The sequence below is a fragment of the Phragmites australis genome, chromosome 19, assembly GCF_958298935.1.
Source record: "Phragmites australis chromosome 19, lpPhrAust1.1, whole genome shotgun sequence".
NCBI classification, from domain to species: Eukaryota; Viridiplantae; Streptophyta; class Magnoliopsida; order Poales; family Poaceae; genus Phragmites; species Phragmites australis.
Window position 1 is genome coordinate 1,851,559 of NC_084939.1, and position 17,360 is coordinate 1,868,918.

Sequence of the window (17,360 nt, forward strand, 5' to 3'; positions counted from 1 at the left end):
ACAGGAAAAGATGGCTGGTGGGCACCGTCTCCAGCGTTCCGGCTCCACTTCCAGTGACGAAGTGCTGCCCGACGCCCGGGAGAGCCCAGTCGCTGCTGCGTTCCAGCAGCAGCCGCTATCCACGTGAGCGGTTTTTCCCGCTCAAGGGGATCAAGGCGCTGGGCCCAGCAGGGCCGCCGCCGCCGCTGCTGATGCACTTTCCGACCCCCAGCAGGAGGTCGGGACCCCGGCCACTAGGTCCGCCTCTGGACCGCGTCGGGTGCCCCCTCGGCGCAGGCTCGCGTTTAGCGAGGCCGGCCCGGGGAGCGCGCTGCTTGCACCGCATGCTCTCCTCAGGCACCCGCCCGTTCAGGCCACGCCGAATACTCCGGAAGGCCGGTGGATCCAAGATGTCGTCGCTTTGGTTGGCACTGCTCGCCGCCAGGTGCAGGCCGGGAGTCCTCGCACCACCTCTCAGCGTGGCGCCGCCAGAGCCGGCTCCTCAACGGGCAACGTCCACACGGGCCGAGGGGCCTCCAGGCGGAGTGCCGCCCCCCTGGCCGTGTCCGAAGCCCGGGACCTCCGCTTGCGTCTTGACGAGCGGAGGGGCCACGAGGATGCCCGAGTTACTCTCAAGAGCCAGCGGGAGACCCGGCAGGAGGTCGGGGCAGAGGACCAGGCTTCCTCTCTCCCGGCCCAAGGCCACCGGGAATCCCCGGCTCGCCGCCACTCGCCACCGAGGACCCCCGCTCGCGCTGCGGGGTACGGCACCGGCTGCCGTGCCTTCACCGCTGAGCTCCGCCGGGTCAGGTGGCCTTCCAAGTTTCGCCCCGAGCTGCCGGAGAAGTACGACGGGTCCATCGACCCCGTCGAGTTCCTCCAGATCTACACAACGGCCGTCTAAGCGGCCGGAGGCAGCGAAAAGGTGATGGCAAACTATTTTCATGTTGCCTTGAGGGGCTCTGCCCGCTCTTGGCTTATGAACTTACCCCCAGGGTCTATTAGCTCCTGGGATAACCTTTACCACCAGTTCGTGGCCAATTTTCAGGGCACGTTTACGCGCCCCGGCTTGGAGTGCAACCTCCACGCCGTCCAACAGCAGGAAGGGGAGACGCTGCGGCGCTTTATACAGCGTTTCAGCCAGGTTCGCAACACTATTCCGCGAGTAGCCCCCCATGCTGTTATTGTTGCTTTCCGGCAGGGCGTCCGCGATGAGCGGATGCTCAAAAAGCTAGGTACGCACGAGATCGAGACCACGGCGGAGCTCTTCGCACTGGCCGATAAGTGCGCCAAGGCTGCGGAGGTCAGGGCGTGGCATGCTCCTCGCCCCACCACCGACCAGCCAAGTTCTTCCCGCTCCGACAAGCGGGAAAAGAAGAAGAGAAGGAAGCGCGAGGCAGCTCCTGTCGAGCCGACCCAGGGCCCCGCCCATAGGGCGCCGCAAGAGCCCGACCGCCTGCAAGAGCGCCGGCCGGGCGTCGACCGACGTCCCGCGAGGGCCCCTGCTAGGGCTCCTCCTCGGACCCCTGTGCCCACGAGGGCCCCGGCACCAGCTAGGGCACCGGCTCCCGCAAGAGCCCCGGCCCCCGGCCGGGCTCCTGTTCCAGCAAGGGCCCCCGCTCCCGCGGGGCCTGAGCCAGGTAAATGGTGTCCCATACACCAGACCAGATGTCACGACCTCACGGAGTGTCGTACGGTCAAAGGACTCGTGGAGCAGCGCCAGAGGGAGCGCGACGAGTCCCGCGGAGGAGGCGATGCTGAGGTCGCCCCCGACAACGCCGAGCTCGGTTTCCAGGAGCCCGAGCACGCCATCGCCTTCATCGACGGAGGCGCGTACACGCCTTCCTCGCGCCGTGGCATCAAGGTCATGCGACGCGAGGTGTGCTCGGCAACCCCGAGCGAGGAGGCCGCGAGGCCCCTGAGGTGGTCGGACTCTCCGATCACGTTCAGCATGGCTGATCACCCCGCCAGTACTGCAGCCGTGGGGCGACTACCTCTGGTAGTGTCCCCCACTGTCTGCAATGTTAAGGTCGGCAGAGTGCTGATCGACGGTAGTGCCGGCCTTAACCTCCTTTCCAAGGAGGCCTTTGAGAAGCTGCAGGTGTCCTCCAGGCGCCTAAAGCCGTCACTCCCCTTCTGCGGAGTGACCCCCGGGCACTCCCTGCCCCTCGGGCAGGTCGAGTTGCCTGTGATGTTCGGGAGCCGGGACAACTTCCACACAGAGTGCGTCCTCTTCGACGTCGCGGAGCTCCCTCTCCCCTACAACGCCATCCTCGGGCGTCCGGCGCTCGCCAAGTTTATGATGGCCGTGCACTACGCATACCTCACGGTTAAGATGTCGGGCCCCGCGGGCCCCATCTCCGTGATCGCCGACTCCGGCGGCGCCGTCTCCTGCGCTGAGCAGTCATACATGGCTCTGGTCTCAGCGCAGGCCGAGGTCGATGGCTCTCCAGGGGGCCCGGGACCCTCTCCATCCAAACCCCGACTCGCTGCCGACGCCTTTGTTCCGACGAAGGAGGTCATGGTGGGCGAAGGCGCTACCCGGGTCGTCCGAATCGGCGGTGACCTGGGCAACAAATAGGAAAGCGCGCTCGTCGTCTTCCTCCGGGCTAACGCAGACGTGTTTGCCTGGCAACCGTCCGACATGCCCGGGATCCCTAGGGAGGTGATCGAGCATCACTTGGCGGTGCGTCCGGACGCCCGCTCGGTGAAGCAGAAGGTCCGGCGGCAGGCGCCTGAGCGCTAGGAGTTTATCCGCGAGCAGGTCAGCAAGCTCCTCGACGCCGGATTTATCTGAGAAGTCCTCCACCCCGACTGGCTAGCAAACCCAGTCATCGTCCCGAAGGCCAACGGCAAGCTCCGCATGTGCGTGTACTACACCGACCTAAATAAGGCTTGCCCTAAAGATCCATTCCCCTTACCTCGCATTGATCAAATTGTAGATGCAACTGCGGGATGCGATCTTTTATGCTTTTTTAGATGCAAACTCTGGGTATCACCAGATTCGCATGGCCGTAGGGGACGAGGAAAAAACTGCTTTTACCACTCCGGTGGGGACTTATTGCTACATGTCAATGCCTTTTGGCCTGTGCAACGCTGGATCCTCCTTCCAGCGCGCTATTCGTATTACCCTTGACTCGCAGGTTGGCCGCAACGTCGAAGCTTACATCGACGATCTCGTGGTCAAAACCCGAGACCGCGCCACCCTGCTCGAGGACCTTGCCGAGACTTTCAACAGTCTCCGCTCTACCCGCCTCAAGCTCAACCCGGAGAAGTGTGTCTTCGGGGTGCCGGCGGGCAAGCTCCTTGGTTTCTTGGTTTCTGGCCGAGGAATCGAGGTCAATCCAGAGAAGATCCGGGCCATCGAGCAGATGCGACCCCCGGCTCGACTCAAGGAAGTCCAGCGTCTCGCAGGCTGCATGGCAGCCCTCGGGCGCTTCATCTCCAAGCTCGGGGAGCGAGGGCTCCCCCTCTTCAAACTTCTGAAGAAATCCGGTCGTTTCGACTGGACGCCGGAGGCCGAGCAGGCCTTCCGCGATCTAAAGAAGTACCTCACTTCGCCACCCGTGCTGGTGGCTCCCTCTCAAGGTGAGCCCCTACTGCTCTACGTTTCGGCCACACCTCAGGTCGTGAGCATAGTGCTGGTGGTGGAGCGCGACGAGTGTTCAGGGTCGGGTGCTGGGTCCCAGCTCCCAGAGGCCCCCGACCACTCACCCTTCCTCGCGACTCCCCCTGGGCAGGGGGTCGAGCCCGAGCACACTGCTCCTCCCAGCTAGGGAGTCGAGCCCGAGTGCCCGGCCAGCCCCGACCGTGCCGCCGAGCCTGGGGGCTGCGGCAGCCCCCCCGGGTGGAGCCGCCGTCCGGGCCCGCCGGGTGCAGCGACCGGTGTACTTCGTCAGTTAAGTCCTCCGGGAAGCCAAGACAAGATATCCCCAGGCTCAGAAGCTGCTCTATGCCGTGCTCGTTGCTTCCCGGAAGCTGCGCCACTACTTCCAGGCGCACAAGGTCTCGGTGGTTACCACGTATCCACTGGGACCTATTCTCCGGAACCGGAAAGGCACTGGGTGCGTTGTCAAATGGGCAGTTGAGCTGGCGGAGTTCGACCCACACTTCGTCAGTCGCCAGGCAGTCAAGAGCTAGGTACTCTCCGACTTCTTGGCAGAGTAGACGCCCGTCCCCTACATCGTCCCAGAAGAGATCTCTGCCTATCCCGAGCACGACGCGCCCAGGTACTGGGTCATGCACTTCGACGGCTCCCTCTCACTGAAAGGCGCAGGGGCCGGAGTGGTTCTCACCTCCCCAACAGGTGAAGAGCTCCGGTACGTCGTGCAGTTGTAGTTCCGCCCATCCAACAACATGGCGGAATATGAAGGTCTCATCGTCGGCCTCCGGGCTGCGGTGGGGATCGGGATTCGTCGCCTCCTGGTCAAAGGGGACTCCCAACTGGTCGTCAACCAGGTGTCCAAGGAGTACCAGTGCACGGATCCTCAAATGACGGCGTACGTGGCTGCGGTCAGGAAGCTCGAGAGGCGCTTCGATGGCCTGGAGTTGCGGCACATCCTTCGTCGCGACAACACTCTGGCCGACGAGCTCTCCCGCCTGGCCTCCTCACGTGAGCGTGTTCCTGCCGGAGTCTTTGAAGAAAGACTCGCACGGCACTCCATCCTGCCTGCCGAACAGGATGAAGGGGAAACCTCGAACTCAATTCAGGGGACCCCGGTGGTGCCCTCAGTGGGAAGCCCCGTTAGGGCGCCGCCGTCCGGCGAGTGCGCTGCGCTCGCCGAATATTCTCAAGATGCCTCGTGGATATCTGACATCCGAGGGTACTTGAAAGAAAAGTTCCTACCCGGGGATGAGGCGTCTGCCGAAAGAGTTGCTCGGCAGTCCAGACGCTATGCCATGGTAGATGGGGATCTCTACCGGCGTAGCGCATGAGGTGTCCTCCTGAAATGCATCTCCCGGGCAGAAGGCGGCGATCTTCTCGCTGAGGTCCACGAGGGCGAGTACGGTGGCCATTCATCGTTCCGCACGCTGGTCGGGAAGGCCTTCCGGCAAGGTTTCTACTGGCTTACAGCTCTCCAGGATGCTTCCGAGCTGGTTCGGTGCTGCAGGGCGTGCCAGTTCCACGCAAGGCAGATTCACCAGCCAGCTCAGGCTCTTCACACCATTCCCCTGTTATGGCCTTTGGCGATCTGGGGTTTGGACATTTTGGGTCCATTCCCCCGAGCAATCGGGGGCTATGCATACCTATATGTCGCCATCGACAAATTCACCAAATGGCCGGAGGCGGTCCCAGTCATCAAGGTGACCAAGAACACGGCGCTCCAGTTTATCCGCGGCATTACCAGCCGCTTTGGCGTCCCGAACCGGATCATCACCGATAACGGCACCCAGTTCACGAGTGCCCTGTTCGGGGACTATTGCGAAGATCTCGGCATCAAGCTCTGCTTCGCCTCCGTCGCTCATCCTCGGAGTAACGGGCAGGTCGAGCGCGCCAACGCGGAGATACTGAAGGGCCTCAAAACCCGGACCTATAACGTGCTCGCTAAGCACGGGAAGGGATGGGTGGACGAGCTGCCAGCCGTGCTGTGGGCTAATCGGACTACGCCAAGCCGTGCCACCGGGGAGACTCCGTTCTTCCTCGTCTATGGCGCCAAGGCAGTCCTCCCCTCCGAGCTCACTCTGGGCTCCCCTCGAGTACATGCGTACTCTGAGGGTGAGCAGGAGCAGCAAAGGCGCGACGACGTGGACTACCTGGAAGAGCGCCGGCGGCGTGCCGCCGTCCGGGCGACTCGATACCAGCAGAGTCTGCGGCGTTATCATCTGTGCCATGTCCGGGCCCGATCTCTCGAGGTGGGGGACCTAGTTCTCCGACGCGTCCAGTCGCGCGAAGGAATGAATAAGCTGTCCCCTGTGTGGGAGGGTCCTTTCACCGTGATCGCGGTCCCGCGGGCAGGTTCTTTCAGGTTGGCGACAGAGGAAGGACAGCCACTCCCGAACCAATGGAACATCGAGCATCTCCGGAGGTTCTACCCGTAGATGGTCGTGCTCGCAGCTCAGGTCAGCCAGGCCGAGGGCTTCCCCCCGCCCAAGCAGACCGAGGGCTCCACCCCTTGGGTAAGTCGTCGTCGCCCAACCTTGTAAACATTGCACATTGAGTATTTCAATAGGCAATCGCTATGTCGAAGTATTTTTCTGGATTCCGTATGTTTAATCTGTCTGGTGAGGTGCTCGGTTGTGCGAGAAAAAGTTCGCTCTCTCATTTTACCCGCTGATAAAAGAATCCCAATCGGTATGCATGCGAGCAGTCGCCGCTGACTTACGTCCGGCATGGTAGGCTGTGGTGTTCGGTGTCGTGGCAGGCTCCCGGGCGCTACCGAGTTTCGGGGTGCTCTGGGTAATCCTATCGCTCGAGCTGCTCGAGTAGTTCGGAGCTCAGGCCCCCGGAGCGGGCTGTCGGTGCTCGGTCTGGTCTGTCATACCCGGGCGCCACCGAACCATAGAACCTCTGGGTTATGCCTCTGTCCGCTCTTGTCCGCCGGTTTGGGTATTCAAGAGGTCTCGGGTTGAAAACGAGAGCAGTCTATAACAAGTACCGCACTGACAGAGCGCACCAGACAAAGAAATTCTATATTCTCTCTTAAGTCACAGGCCGGCAATCACGAGCAGTTCAACTGCGAGGGCTTCAATGCCCCGGTCTCTGGTCGGCCCCAAGGGTCCTCGGGTGGTCCTACCACTTAGGCATGAGTGATCGAGATCACCCGACCCTGGGAGCCTCGTGTGCCTCTAGGCGCTCGGGCGCTCCGCTGAAAGAACCAAGTCCCCGGGCAGAACCAAGTCCCCGGGCACCCCGAGCTCGGAAGCACACACCTCCTGGATCGGTTGGCCGGAAGGCCGACAGCTGTCCGGTGAGTGGTTATAATCAGACAAGTCTGCTTTCAGTAAATTTATGTTCCCGAGTCATTCTCGGGGGCTCTCGCGTTTTAATCTGTTCGGCGAGGTGATCTCCTTGCGCGCAAAACCCTGCCGCGTGTCTACTTTTTCCTGGAATGACAGAGCGTTTTGTAGAAAGGAGTACCGCGCGTACGGTAATGTCTGACCGAAGCCCTTCGTGGTGGTCGTGGTGTTCGGTCCGCTTTTTAAGGACCCCGAGCACTACCGAGTCCTTGGGTGCCCTGGGTAATCCTATCGCTCGAGCTGCTCGAGTAGTCTGGAGCTCAGGCCTCGGGGGCGGGCTGTCAGTGCTCGGTCCGGTCCGTTTTAAGCCCGGGCACCACCGGACCACGAGGACTCTTGGTCACATTTTCGCCCGCACGCGTCTCCCGTCTACTAACTGAGTGGTCGCGAAGTGAAAAAGTGTTCACCGGGCACGACGTGTTCCGTGCTGGATCGATCTATCTCCCGGGCAAGGAAGTTCGTGTCTTTGTTTTTTAACTTAGACAATGCGGACTCGCGGGAGCTCGAGAGCTGACTGCGCCAACAACAGTGATCAGGACAACTTCGTTCTCGGGGATGGGAAGGTCGGGAACGGCCCGACTGAGTACTCCCCGGGACTTCAAGGCAAAACATCATAAGAAACATCAAACACTCAGAGAAATTGGAGTTGCGAGCCCAAAGAAAAGCTGCCACTATATTCACAAGGCATATACAAAGTGTTTCTAAGGGATCACTCCTATATTTACATTCATCAAGACAACAAAAGAAAGAAACGACTACAAAAGATCTAGTCGGCGGCGGAGGCGTTAGCTGAGTCCTCTGAGTCGTCCCCGGGGGCTGGCGGCGGCGGCACCTCCCGCTTGAAGCCGGCCGCCACCACGGCGGCAGTGCTCCGGACCGCTTCCCGGGCGGCCTCTCCCTCAGCTTCGATCACTTCCTCCCGCGCTGGCTCCAGCAGGAAGTTCGGGTCCCTGCTTCGATAGCAGGCCAGGACGTGCTCGGCCACTGCATGTGCCAAGCCACGTCCCTCCCGAGCGGCAAGTTCTTGGACCGCCCAAGGTAGGGCCTCAAGGCGCTCGCAGACCTGTTGGAGCCCCAGCACTTGTCGTGCAGGGCTGTCGCTCTTCTGGTCTTCAACGAGCCGCCCAAGACCGCCCTTCTCTACGGCCCGCCGCATCCGCCGGAGTATATCTTCCAGCATATGCTGCAAGTTGACCCGCGAGACAAAAGCGGTCTTGAGCTTCTCCTTGGTGGCCCGCAGCTGCGCCTCAAGTCCCTGGTCCCCGGCCCGCAGGAAGTCCACAACCACCATGACGGAGGTCAGCCTGGACTCGCGCAGCTCCAGGATGCGCTCCAGCACTGGCTTCAGCCTCGCGTCTTCTGGCGGCGGCGCCTCCCACGTCGACCTCCGAGGTTCCGCCGCCGCCTCTGGCAGTTCGAGGCGCTCGTGGGGTTCGACGTCGACGAAGAACCAGTCCCGTCGCCACTCCTCCCACTTGCTGCACAGCACCTGGGGAATGTAATGGTCCCTCAGGCCGTCCAGAAGCCGAAGGTTGCAGCTCCCCGCGACGTCCGCCGTGGAGTGCCCCCTCTTCTTCCCCACCGACCGAAGGACGAAGAAATGGCGAAACAGCGTTGCCGACGGCGCCACCCCCACGAACATCTCGCAGAGGTGCGCGAAGATCGCCAACACCACCACGGAGTTGGGGTTTAGGTGCACCAGTTGAATACCATACGTCTCCAGCACTTGCAAGAAGAAGGTGGAGAACGGCGGCACCAACCCCGCCGCCACAAAAGATGTGAAGAGGACGATCCGCCCAGGGACGGTCGTCGCCGGCGTCAGGCTCACCGGCGTCACCACCACAGCTCCTGCTTGCCCCTCCGGCACCAGCAGTTTCCTGATCTTGTCCGCCACCTCCTCGTTCCTCAGACGAGACTCCGGCAAGATGCTGTCCGAAGCCTTGTCCCGACGTCCTCCTCCGACCCTCGTCATCTCGGTAAGAATAGAAGGTATTTTTGTGGTGGAGAGAGAGAAGGAAGAATGCTCCGGTCGCCTGAGAATTTCCTAAGGGGCTTCGGAGCACGAAGAAAGCAAGAGCGCAAGTGCAGGGAGGCGTAAAGAGGGGGACGGGCCGATCCCTTCCCCCTTTTATATCTCAAAGTTCAAAAATTGCCGCCCAAACGGTTCGCTCGGCGAAGCGTCGCCTCGATCGACGTAACCACCAGGCGAATCTCCCGCCGATCGTGCGGTGTCAGCGGCTGCCAGGCGTATTTTCCTCGATCTGCGCGGCGACCGCGCGTGCCGCCCGTACGGTCATCATACCCTTCGGAAGTTGTGTGGACACGCGTCCACTCGTTTTCCCGCTAGGTCGTGCTTGAGGTCTGGGTCCGCAAGGGCCACCTCCCGAAGGCCTACCATGTGGCGTCTGCACCAGCCTCGGCCGCGACGAAGGGCCCATCCGCAGTCTCCATCCCGTCGCCTGTCAATGGGCCCGGGGGCTACTGTCGGTGTATCAGGAACCAGGGGTCCCTGAGTCCCGAGACCAGGCCGGCCGTCCGCCACGTGTCACCATCCCGCGAGGTCCACCCTGCAGGATGAGAAGAAACTAAGTTCCGGGAGAAGGTGCTCGGGGTCGCGGCCTCTGGTTCCCGAGCACCCCAGTTCCCCGATGACCCGCAGAGTCCAAGTACCGGGAAGAAAGTGCTCGGGAGAGGGTGCTCGGGGCTGCACGTGGTAGCCCCCGAGGACTCGGTTCCCCGAAGGTCTTACCGGAGTGCTCGGGAGAGGGTGCTCGGGGCTGCACGTGGCAGCCCCCGAGGGCCTGGTTCCCCGAAGGTCTTACCGGAGTGCTCGGGAGAGGGTGCTCGGGGCTGCACGTGGCAGCCCCCGAGGACTCGGTTCCCCGAAGGTCTTACCGGAGTGCTCGGGAGAGGGTGCTCGGGGCTGCACGTGGCAGCCCCCGAGGGCCTGGTTCCCCGAAGGTCTTACCGGAGTGCTCGGGAGAGGGTGCTCGGGGCTGCACATGGCAGCCCCCGAGGACTCGGTTCCCCGAAGGTCTCACCGGAGTGCTCGGGAGAAAGTGCTCGGGGCTGCACGTGGCAGCCCCCGAGGACTCGGTTCCCCGAAGGTCTCACCAAAGTGCTTGGGAGAGAGTGCTCGGGGCTGCACGTGGCAGCCCCCGAGGACTCGGTTCCCTGAAGGTCTCACCGAAGTGCTCGGGAGAGGGTGCTCGAGGCTGCACGTGGCAGCCCCCGAGCGCCTGGTTCCCCGAAGGTTCACGCAAGATCGCCCGACGACCCGAAGGGTCCCATCGGCGGGGTGTCAGCCAGTCAAAGGTCCAATACTGCATTCAATAGTCCCGCGCGGCCTGACATCCTGACATTCTCAGCTGCCCACGCCCTAGTGTCAGACCCTGCCATGCTTTGGCAGGGGGGCGTGGGTCCATTAAATGCACGGGTCCCGTCCCGTTTCATCCGGGTGCCTCGGGATAACGTTGCCAGAATCGAAGCGCTCCGCCTGCCACCCTGCCCCGGCAGAAGAACAAGACAGGGTGGACGCACCGGGCACCTCTATGGCTGCCCGGTGGGCCCTCTTAATGGCGCCAGAGGACATCCACAGTGGCGGGTGGTCGGATGCACGCCGCATTTTTCCACCGCCCCTGTCACTTCGCCAAGACGGAATGATGGCACCTTTCTCCGTGGCACCTTGGCACTCGCGCCCCCTCTTTCCCATTCAGGATAACTCGAGGTCGGCGCGCCTATAAAAGGTAAGGATGGAGAACACATAAAGAGGACGCCAGACAACAGAAAAACCCCCAGTTGATGATTCGAGATTAGAAGCCGCGCCAGATCAGACGAGACAGCATAGACAAGAGACATAGAAGAAGCGCGACGAACACAGTAGAACAAGAACATCACAAACAAGCTCGAGCAGAGCCAGTACACGGGAGCCTCAAGCTCTCTGTAGGCGACACACCCTTGTAACCAGATACATCCTTGAAGAATTCCCTTCAAGGAAAGATATTGCACTCATACAGGAGTAGGGTGTTACGCCCCCGTGCGGCCCGAACCTGTCTAAACCCCGGTGCATCTATCTCTTTTGCACTAGGTCGATCATCCTCCACCACCAGCCGTTGCATTTATTTCCGTTTCCATTTATTTCCCGAACGAGCTCGTTCAGGATCATCCCCCCGGCCGAATCTTTAAAAAGGGGTCTCTCGGGATCCCTGCGACAGGAGTTCATCCTCCGACACCTACAGATATAACCTTGTTATCTTATTTAAATTGTTCAAAGTTATCAATAGAGAATATAACTGTATATATACATGAACCGTTTTACGCTTAAAACTAAACTGTAAAGCCTCAGACTTTAATTATCTTTTATGCATATATCAACTCTAGTATAGAACTTGATGAGTACCTTGTGTACTTATTCATGCTATTTTTTAGTTAAGGAAGTGATTGCCGACTTCACTGAAGACAAATACATGAATAAGGAGTAGATTAGTGGTTGCATTCACACCTATCTACTCGTGCTTTGGGTTGTTGTTTCGTTGTACTTTCGTTGGCTTATTAGCCAGGCTGTTATTATACTCTATGATTTAAGATCAGTTATATTGTTGTAATCTTAATATTTTTATATACGATGCATGACTGTGATACCATAAATATTATATTATGTATATAGCTATTGGATCCGAAGACTGATACAAAAGTCATAGGAGATCTTGGGAAATAGATCTTATAGAAGCCAAAAAGTTAGGGGGAGTATGTGTGGGAAGTCGAAAGAGCCAGGAGAGACGTGCAGTCAAATTTAAAAATATTCACGAATCTTTAAATACAGACGAGTATTTATAAAATCTGTCTGTATCTATGTCTGTATCTATCGATAGACACAAACGGAACTTAAGAAAACTATCTATAACAATATCACAAATAGATTCTTCGAGAAGCCGTATATGTATGCATGATAGAAATAAATAAGTTTATAAAAATCATCTGTGAGTTCATTCACACATAAACACCTGTTTTATTATAGACATATCTATCTTAACAACTATATATATTTTATCTGTGATAGATCTTAAAAATCATCTGTGATATACCGTATGCTTTCAATGATTATGTGGTGGTGCAAGTTGAAAGGTTGATTACATTAGTAAAAAGCAATGGAATTTTTTTATGCTAATTGGACCTTCTAATATTAATAAATACGGATGGGGGACCAGGAATTTTTTTTATTAATCTTAAAGTTTGATATAAAATCCCAAGATGACGAAAACTCTCCAAGAAGAAAAAGGGAATTGTCTGTGAATCATTCAAGCGAAAACTCAAACAACATCGACCGTATTTCTTCTTTCCCTAAATTTTGTCTCTCCGCTTGGCAGCCGATAGAAGAATGGATGTCAAAGCAATACACCGCAAATTTAATAGATAAAATGAATAAATAATCACTCAAATGATAAATAGATAAACTGAAAGAAGAAAATTATGAGAAGCCTCGATCATAATGAAGGAGGAATCACTGCATTAGAGTATGTACAATAAGATATTTAGAGGATGATGTGTTTATAAAAAAATAGTTTTTTTCAACTGTATTGACACAGGTGTTTAAACAGAAGATAATATGCTTACTTAAGTACTTTTGTTTATATTAGTACCAATAAAATAATTAACCATATTTAGACACTTATACTCACTGTTTATATTAAAATTATAATTTTTACGTAAGTGTTAACACTCTCTTTTTTAACCCCTAATCATAATTAGGTAGCGTTGTTCATGCCCTCCGCAGTTCTCCTTCTCTCTCCACTTTGAAAAGGAGAATAAAAAAGAGAGAAAAAAGAAAGGAAAAAAAAGAAGAGCAGTAGTCGGCCAGTGCTGGCCACCTCTCGCAGCTCCACTGCGCGCACCATCACGCGGATACGCCTCCCCTTCCTCCACTTGCAGATGAGATCGAGCGGGCTGGGCTGAAAAGATTCCATCATTTCTGATCCAGGAGCGGTATTCTCGTGTCCTTTCGGTGGCTTCTTCTTTTGGGGGTTCTTTCAGTTTCTTTTTGAGAAATTCTTGAGGATGTTCTGTCCTCTTGGGAGAGCCGTTTCTTGATCTGTGTTGGGGTAACCTGTTTGCAGGTGGAGGGCCTCGCCGCCGGTGGGGAGGGAGGCGGAGATGAGCCGAGGCCGGTCGCCGGAGCCGCTGGATTTCTTCATCTGGACTGTGGAGGTGCTGCTACTTCTATTTTCTTTGTTTCAGTTTTGGTGAACTCTATTTTATTCTTTCATGTATAACTGTAGTTTGGTTGTCGAAATGGATGTGTGATTTCTCCGTGCGAATTTAGGACACTCGGGTGCTGGGATTTAAATTGTAATACGAAGTGTTTTTGGATTAAATATTGGGCTACACATCATATTATCAGTCTAGTCCTTTTACTTGAAATCTTTAGTGCCCGTATATTTTCTATGATAGTTACACTTGAGCTAATAAGGGATCGAGATAGTCATTCCCCATTCTATGGTACTTGGAGTACCTTTCCCCTTAGCTTTTACTGTCCTCCAATTAGTACATTTTTTTGTTGGGTAAGATCATAATTTTCTGTTGTTTGTGTGTTGTCACTTGTCACATTTGTTTGACTAGTAGGATACGAAATTCGGAATCATCACTTTTATGACTTTAGCTGATTAATTTGTAGGATTCATTGTGTAACTTCCTTTACTAATTTGCTGAGGGATCATTTACTTGTCTCTGCACTTTCACATACTATGCTACTCCTAAACTTGTACTGCTAAAGGGGAAAATTGATTTTTCGTTATGGATAACATAATCGGGATGCTGGTAAGGAGCTTTCTTTTGTGGAGCATGGACTGTTTCCTTCTCCAGCTTTAGATGTTTTAGTGTAGGTTTTCTGCTTATAGATAAGTGTTGAGTGAGAAATGTGCAATAACTTTATGGTAAATGAAAATCACCGTCGCACTGCTTTAAGACTTCATTTATCAATCCTTGTTGGCTTAGAACAGTAACACAATAATGGCACTATAAATAGAGGGAGACAGGGGGAGGGGTTGGGAAAGTGCATGTGCTGAGTCTAATTTACCATTTCGTCTATTGGCAAGATGGCACCTTAGGACCTTCTGGCTGAATAGAGCCTGACAAAGTAAGCTATTTGGCTCTTTAGCTATCTGTGGGAAAGCAATGCTGGTACCAATGGGTTTGCTATTTTTGATTTAGACAAATTTGTGCTTTGTTTACCTTGGAACTGATTTTCTTGTTGATGAGTGATGACACCTGCTAGACCTGACACAGAACAATCATGCTTGATCGTGCAAGTCAATTCTTGTGCTCTGCTCTCCCAGTCAAGCAATCTTTTTCTAGCACAAATGGCCTACATGGCCCTGCAGACAAACAAAACTGAGCTCTTTGGTTCTACTGAATATGCCTTAGGCTTTTATAGCTAGGAAAGAGAACTGATTTCTTCCTTTTGCAACTTTGCAAAAGTGTATCAGGCTGCTTGACCTGGGGGTGAATTAGCTAGCACCACAAAATCATGTATTTTTCCGACTGGCAAGGAAGCAATTTGCAGTACAGAAGGCATAACCAGAAAGGGAAATTATAGGCTTAGCACCGAAAACAGGTCCAAGATGGAAATGATTGCATGTCTGGTTGAGGTAGAGAGGTTAGACATTGTCAAGTATTTGGTATTGTTATAAAAAGACCTTCTTTTGTGAGTTCTATTGTGACTGAGCTATCCTGATGGTTAGTGTGCTGGCCATGCTCCTCTTTTCTTTGTATAGATGACTACAATTGGTGCACAAAATACATGAAACATTTATTTTTGCCAAATTTTGTTTTCAATGGAACTTGCTGGTTGCTAATTCCGCCCTCCAAACTTACATCTTTTATGTGTTTCATAGGAATGAGTGTAAACATTGTACAAGGGAGCTACTCTCAGTGTGAAATGATGTGTACAATGTGTTAAATGATCTACAGTTATGCTTTTCTTCTGACAGTACACCAGCATAGACCATTTCTTGCAAAAGGACTTAATACAATGGCATATGGGCCATGATTGTTCTGCAGGATGTGGGGTTATGGTTGGAAGAAATAAATCTCGGAAGCTATCGCCAGGCATTTGAAGAAAATGGTGTAAATGGAGAGTATCTAGAAAGCTTGTCAATGTTCACTACAGAGCAGATTCTTCGGTTTATAAGACGGTGTCATATGAAATGGGGAGATTTTATCACACTTTGTAAAGAGTTGAGGCGCATTAAAGGTTCAAATTTCTGCTGCCTACTTCTACCCTTGAGCTTTCAAGAAAGTGTTTACATATACATATTTCTGTTATATGATGCCCATCACAGTTTGAGATTTTTTCAGTTAGCATAGCATGTGACATCAGTGTTACCTGGACATGGATACGGGTGTTGGAATCCGACTCGGATTCGGGTGTCCGATTCGGCAAAGAAAATTTGGATACGTGAAATACAACTCGGAATCCGGCACTGGTGTCGGAATCCGACTCGGATTTGGGGTGTCCGATTCGGCAAAAATACTTGGACATGGGTGTCCAGGTAACACTGTGTGACATGTGTCAAGCAGTTAAGAAAATGATTTTTTTTCCTAGCAGTACTTCTCTATCTTTGGCATATGAAGTACTGAGATAGTGAAAATGGCCCTGTAAAACAGCTCAATTATCAGGCTTATAATTCTTGAAGCAAAGGCATCCCTACCATGTAGTAGCGAAACATGTGCTTTAATTGAGCAACTCCTTTTGCAGACTTTGTACCTCATGCTGGCAACTTGGCATCAACAATTTCCTGCTGTTGTTTTTGGTGATGCTGTAACTGAAGCTTAATTAGTACATAAATGTTGGTTGGCTTAAAAATATGAGTCAAACAGTTTCTTTTAGTGCATGGCAAGCTTTATGGTAGAATTATACCATGTCTACTATTGTCCTCAATGATGTCAGTAAGTAACATGATTTCCATGTTAAACACTTGCACATGCACATGCACAGATGACTTGATTGAGCATAACCCAGTCACCTAGAACCTAAGATGACCATGACCATGGTATTTTACTGTTCAGTTATGACTTAAGCATCATACTTACAGTGCCACATGTCTATTTTAATTTTTCTAGAGCTCTAGTCTTCAGAATGCAGTTTGTGCTCAGTACATTTAGCACAGCCCAACAGTAACCAAGAACAGTATGTGAAGCAAAAAATGTAGAATCTGTTCACCAAATATTTGCTAGTACCAGACAAGGAAAGTACCATGAAAGCTACTGATCTGTACCAATCCTTAAAAGTGTGATAAGTGTTGCCATTCAGATTTTGTTTTAGAGGGAACAGTGGGAAAGGATCCAAATTTGATAACATAGTATAAAAAGTAATTACAATCCTAACTGTCAAGTATTTTGGTCTCCTGGAATTTTGATACAACTTGATATTTCTAGTCTGTCTTGCATGGTGTAAATCTCAAGAGGTTTACTTGAGCTGTCTGTTCTAACTCCTAGTAACATTTTCCCACCAGTTGCCTGCTTGAAAGGGGAGCAGGAGGTCCGCAGGCCATGGTGGGCGCCGTCATGCCTGTCAGTGGTGTTTGTGAGGGTGGCCAAGCGGAACCGGCAGTCCCGAGTCGTCTCCCTGAAGCTGGAAGCCTAACAGGTTCACCGTCAGCCACTTCGCTGCATGCCCTGCCGCCGTCCTGCGCCGGCGCTGATGGAAGAACGCGGCGCAATGTACCATATAGTACTAGCTCCCAATGGTCTGGAAAGCTCGTTTTGCTGTAGAATCATCAAGTGTTGTAACCTGTGTGTATCTCTTGATTTGTTCCTCCATATATATAGGGTTGAGGATTTGAGATGGTGATGTGGTGTAGACAAGAACACACATATGTTGTGTGCTGTGCAGTTGGTCGTTCCCTGTTCACTGCTGCTTCTAAGCCTACCAGCCTGAAGTATGTTCTTTTGATTAAGATTGTCTTAAAATTTGCCCTTTTGAAAGGCGAATTCATCTTGCGATGGCTTTGCCATTTATTTAGTTAGTTCTATAAGAATTCATCTTGCAAAAAAAAAAAAAAAACTATATTGATTTGGAACTACAGATGCAGAGTGTCTCAATAGGATGCGGAACTACAGATGCAGCAAGTTGTAGTCCATGAAGAAGATGAAGAAAAAAAACTATATTGATTTGGCACGCGTTTGTATTTGCGCAAAAAAAAAAAAGAGAGGCCACAAGGGATTGTGCGCTCTATCTTCCAGAAAGGTGTTATCTTGCAAAGTTGCAACATTTTTACTGGTAATATCATGAATAAACTATATATAGAGCTGGACATTAAGAAAGCGTGAGCAATATTTTGCGATAGTGAGTGGTGATAGGTATGATCCACTTCCACTAGATCTCTATTTCTTATAGCAACCCTGACAAAAACCCTCTTCTTTCGTAG

At 53.5% G+C, this 17,360-nt stretch overlaps 1 protein-coding gene across 3 annotated transcripts; it reads left to right on the forward strand.

Moving 5' to 3' along the window:
- Positions 1-12,730: 12,730 nt before the first annotated feature.
- LOC133900029 (uncharacterized) lies at positions 12,731-16,889 on the forward strand. 3 transcript variants are annotated; one of them, XM_062341102.1, is made up of 4 exons: positions 12,731-12,956; positions 13,050-13,140; positions 14,992-15,184; positions 16,446-16,889. In XM_062341102.1, exons 2-4 carry the CDS (start codon positions 13,087-13,089, stop codon positions 16,574-16,576), a joined length of 378 nt encoding a protein of 125 aa, XP_062197086.1. In that variant the 5' UTR covers positions 12,731-12,956; positions 13,050-13,086; the 3' UTR covers positions 16,577-16,889. The 3 variants fall into 3 exon arrangements, with proteins under 3 accessions (XP_062197086.1, XP_062197085.1, XP_062197087.1); XM_062341101.1 differs by having other exon boundaries at positions 12,734-12,918; XM_062341103.1 differs by lacking the exon at positions 12,731-12,956 and having other exon boundaries at positions 13,014-13,140; positions 14,826-15,184.
- The last annotated feature ends 471 nt before the right edge of the window (positions 16,890-17,360 follow it).

Coding starts and splice junctions, on each gene's coding strand:
- LOC133900029 (XM_062341102.1), top strand. CDS start 13,087: ATGAGCCGAGGCCGGTCGCCGGAGCCGCTGGATTTCTTCATCTGGACT. Junction 13,141..14,991: donor TCTTCATCTGGACTGTGGAG/GTGCTGCTACTT, acceptor ATTGTTCTGCAG/GATGTGGGGTTATGGTTGGA. Junction 15,185..16,445: donor AGAGTTGAGGCGCATTAAAG/GTTCAAATTTCT, acceptor TTTTCCCACCAG/TTGCCTGCTTGAAAGGGGAG.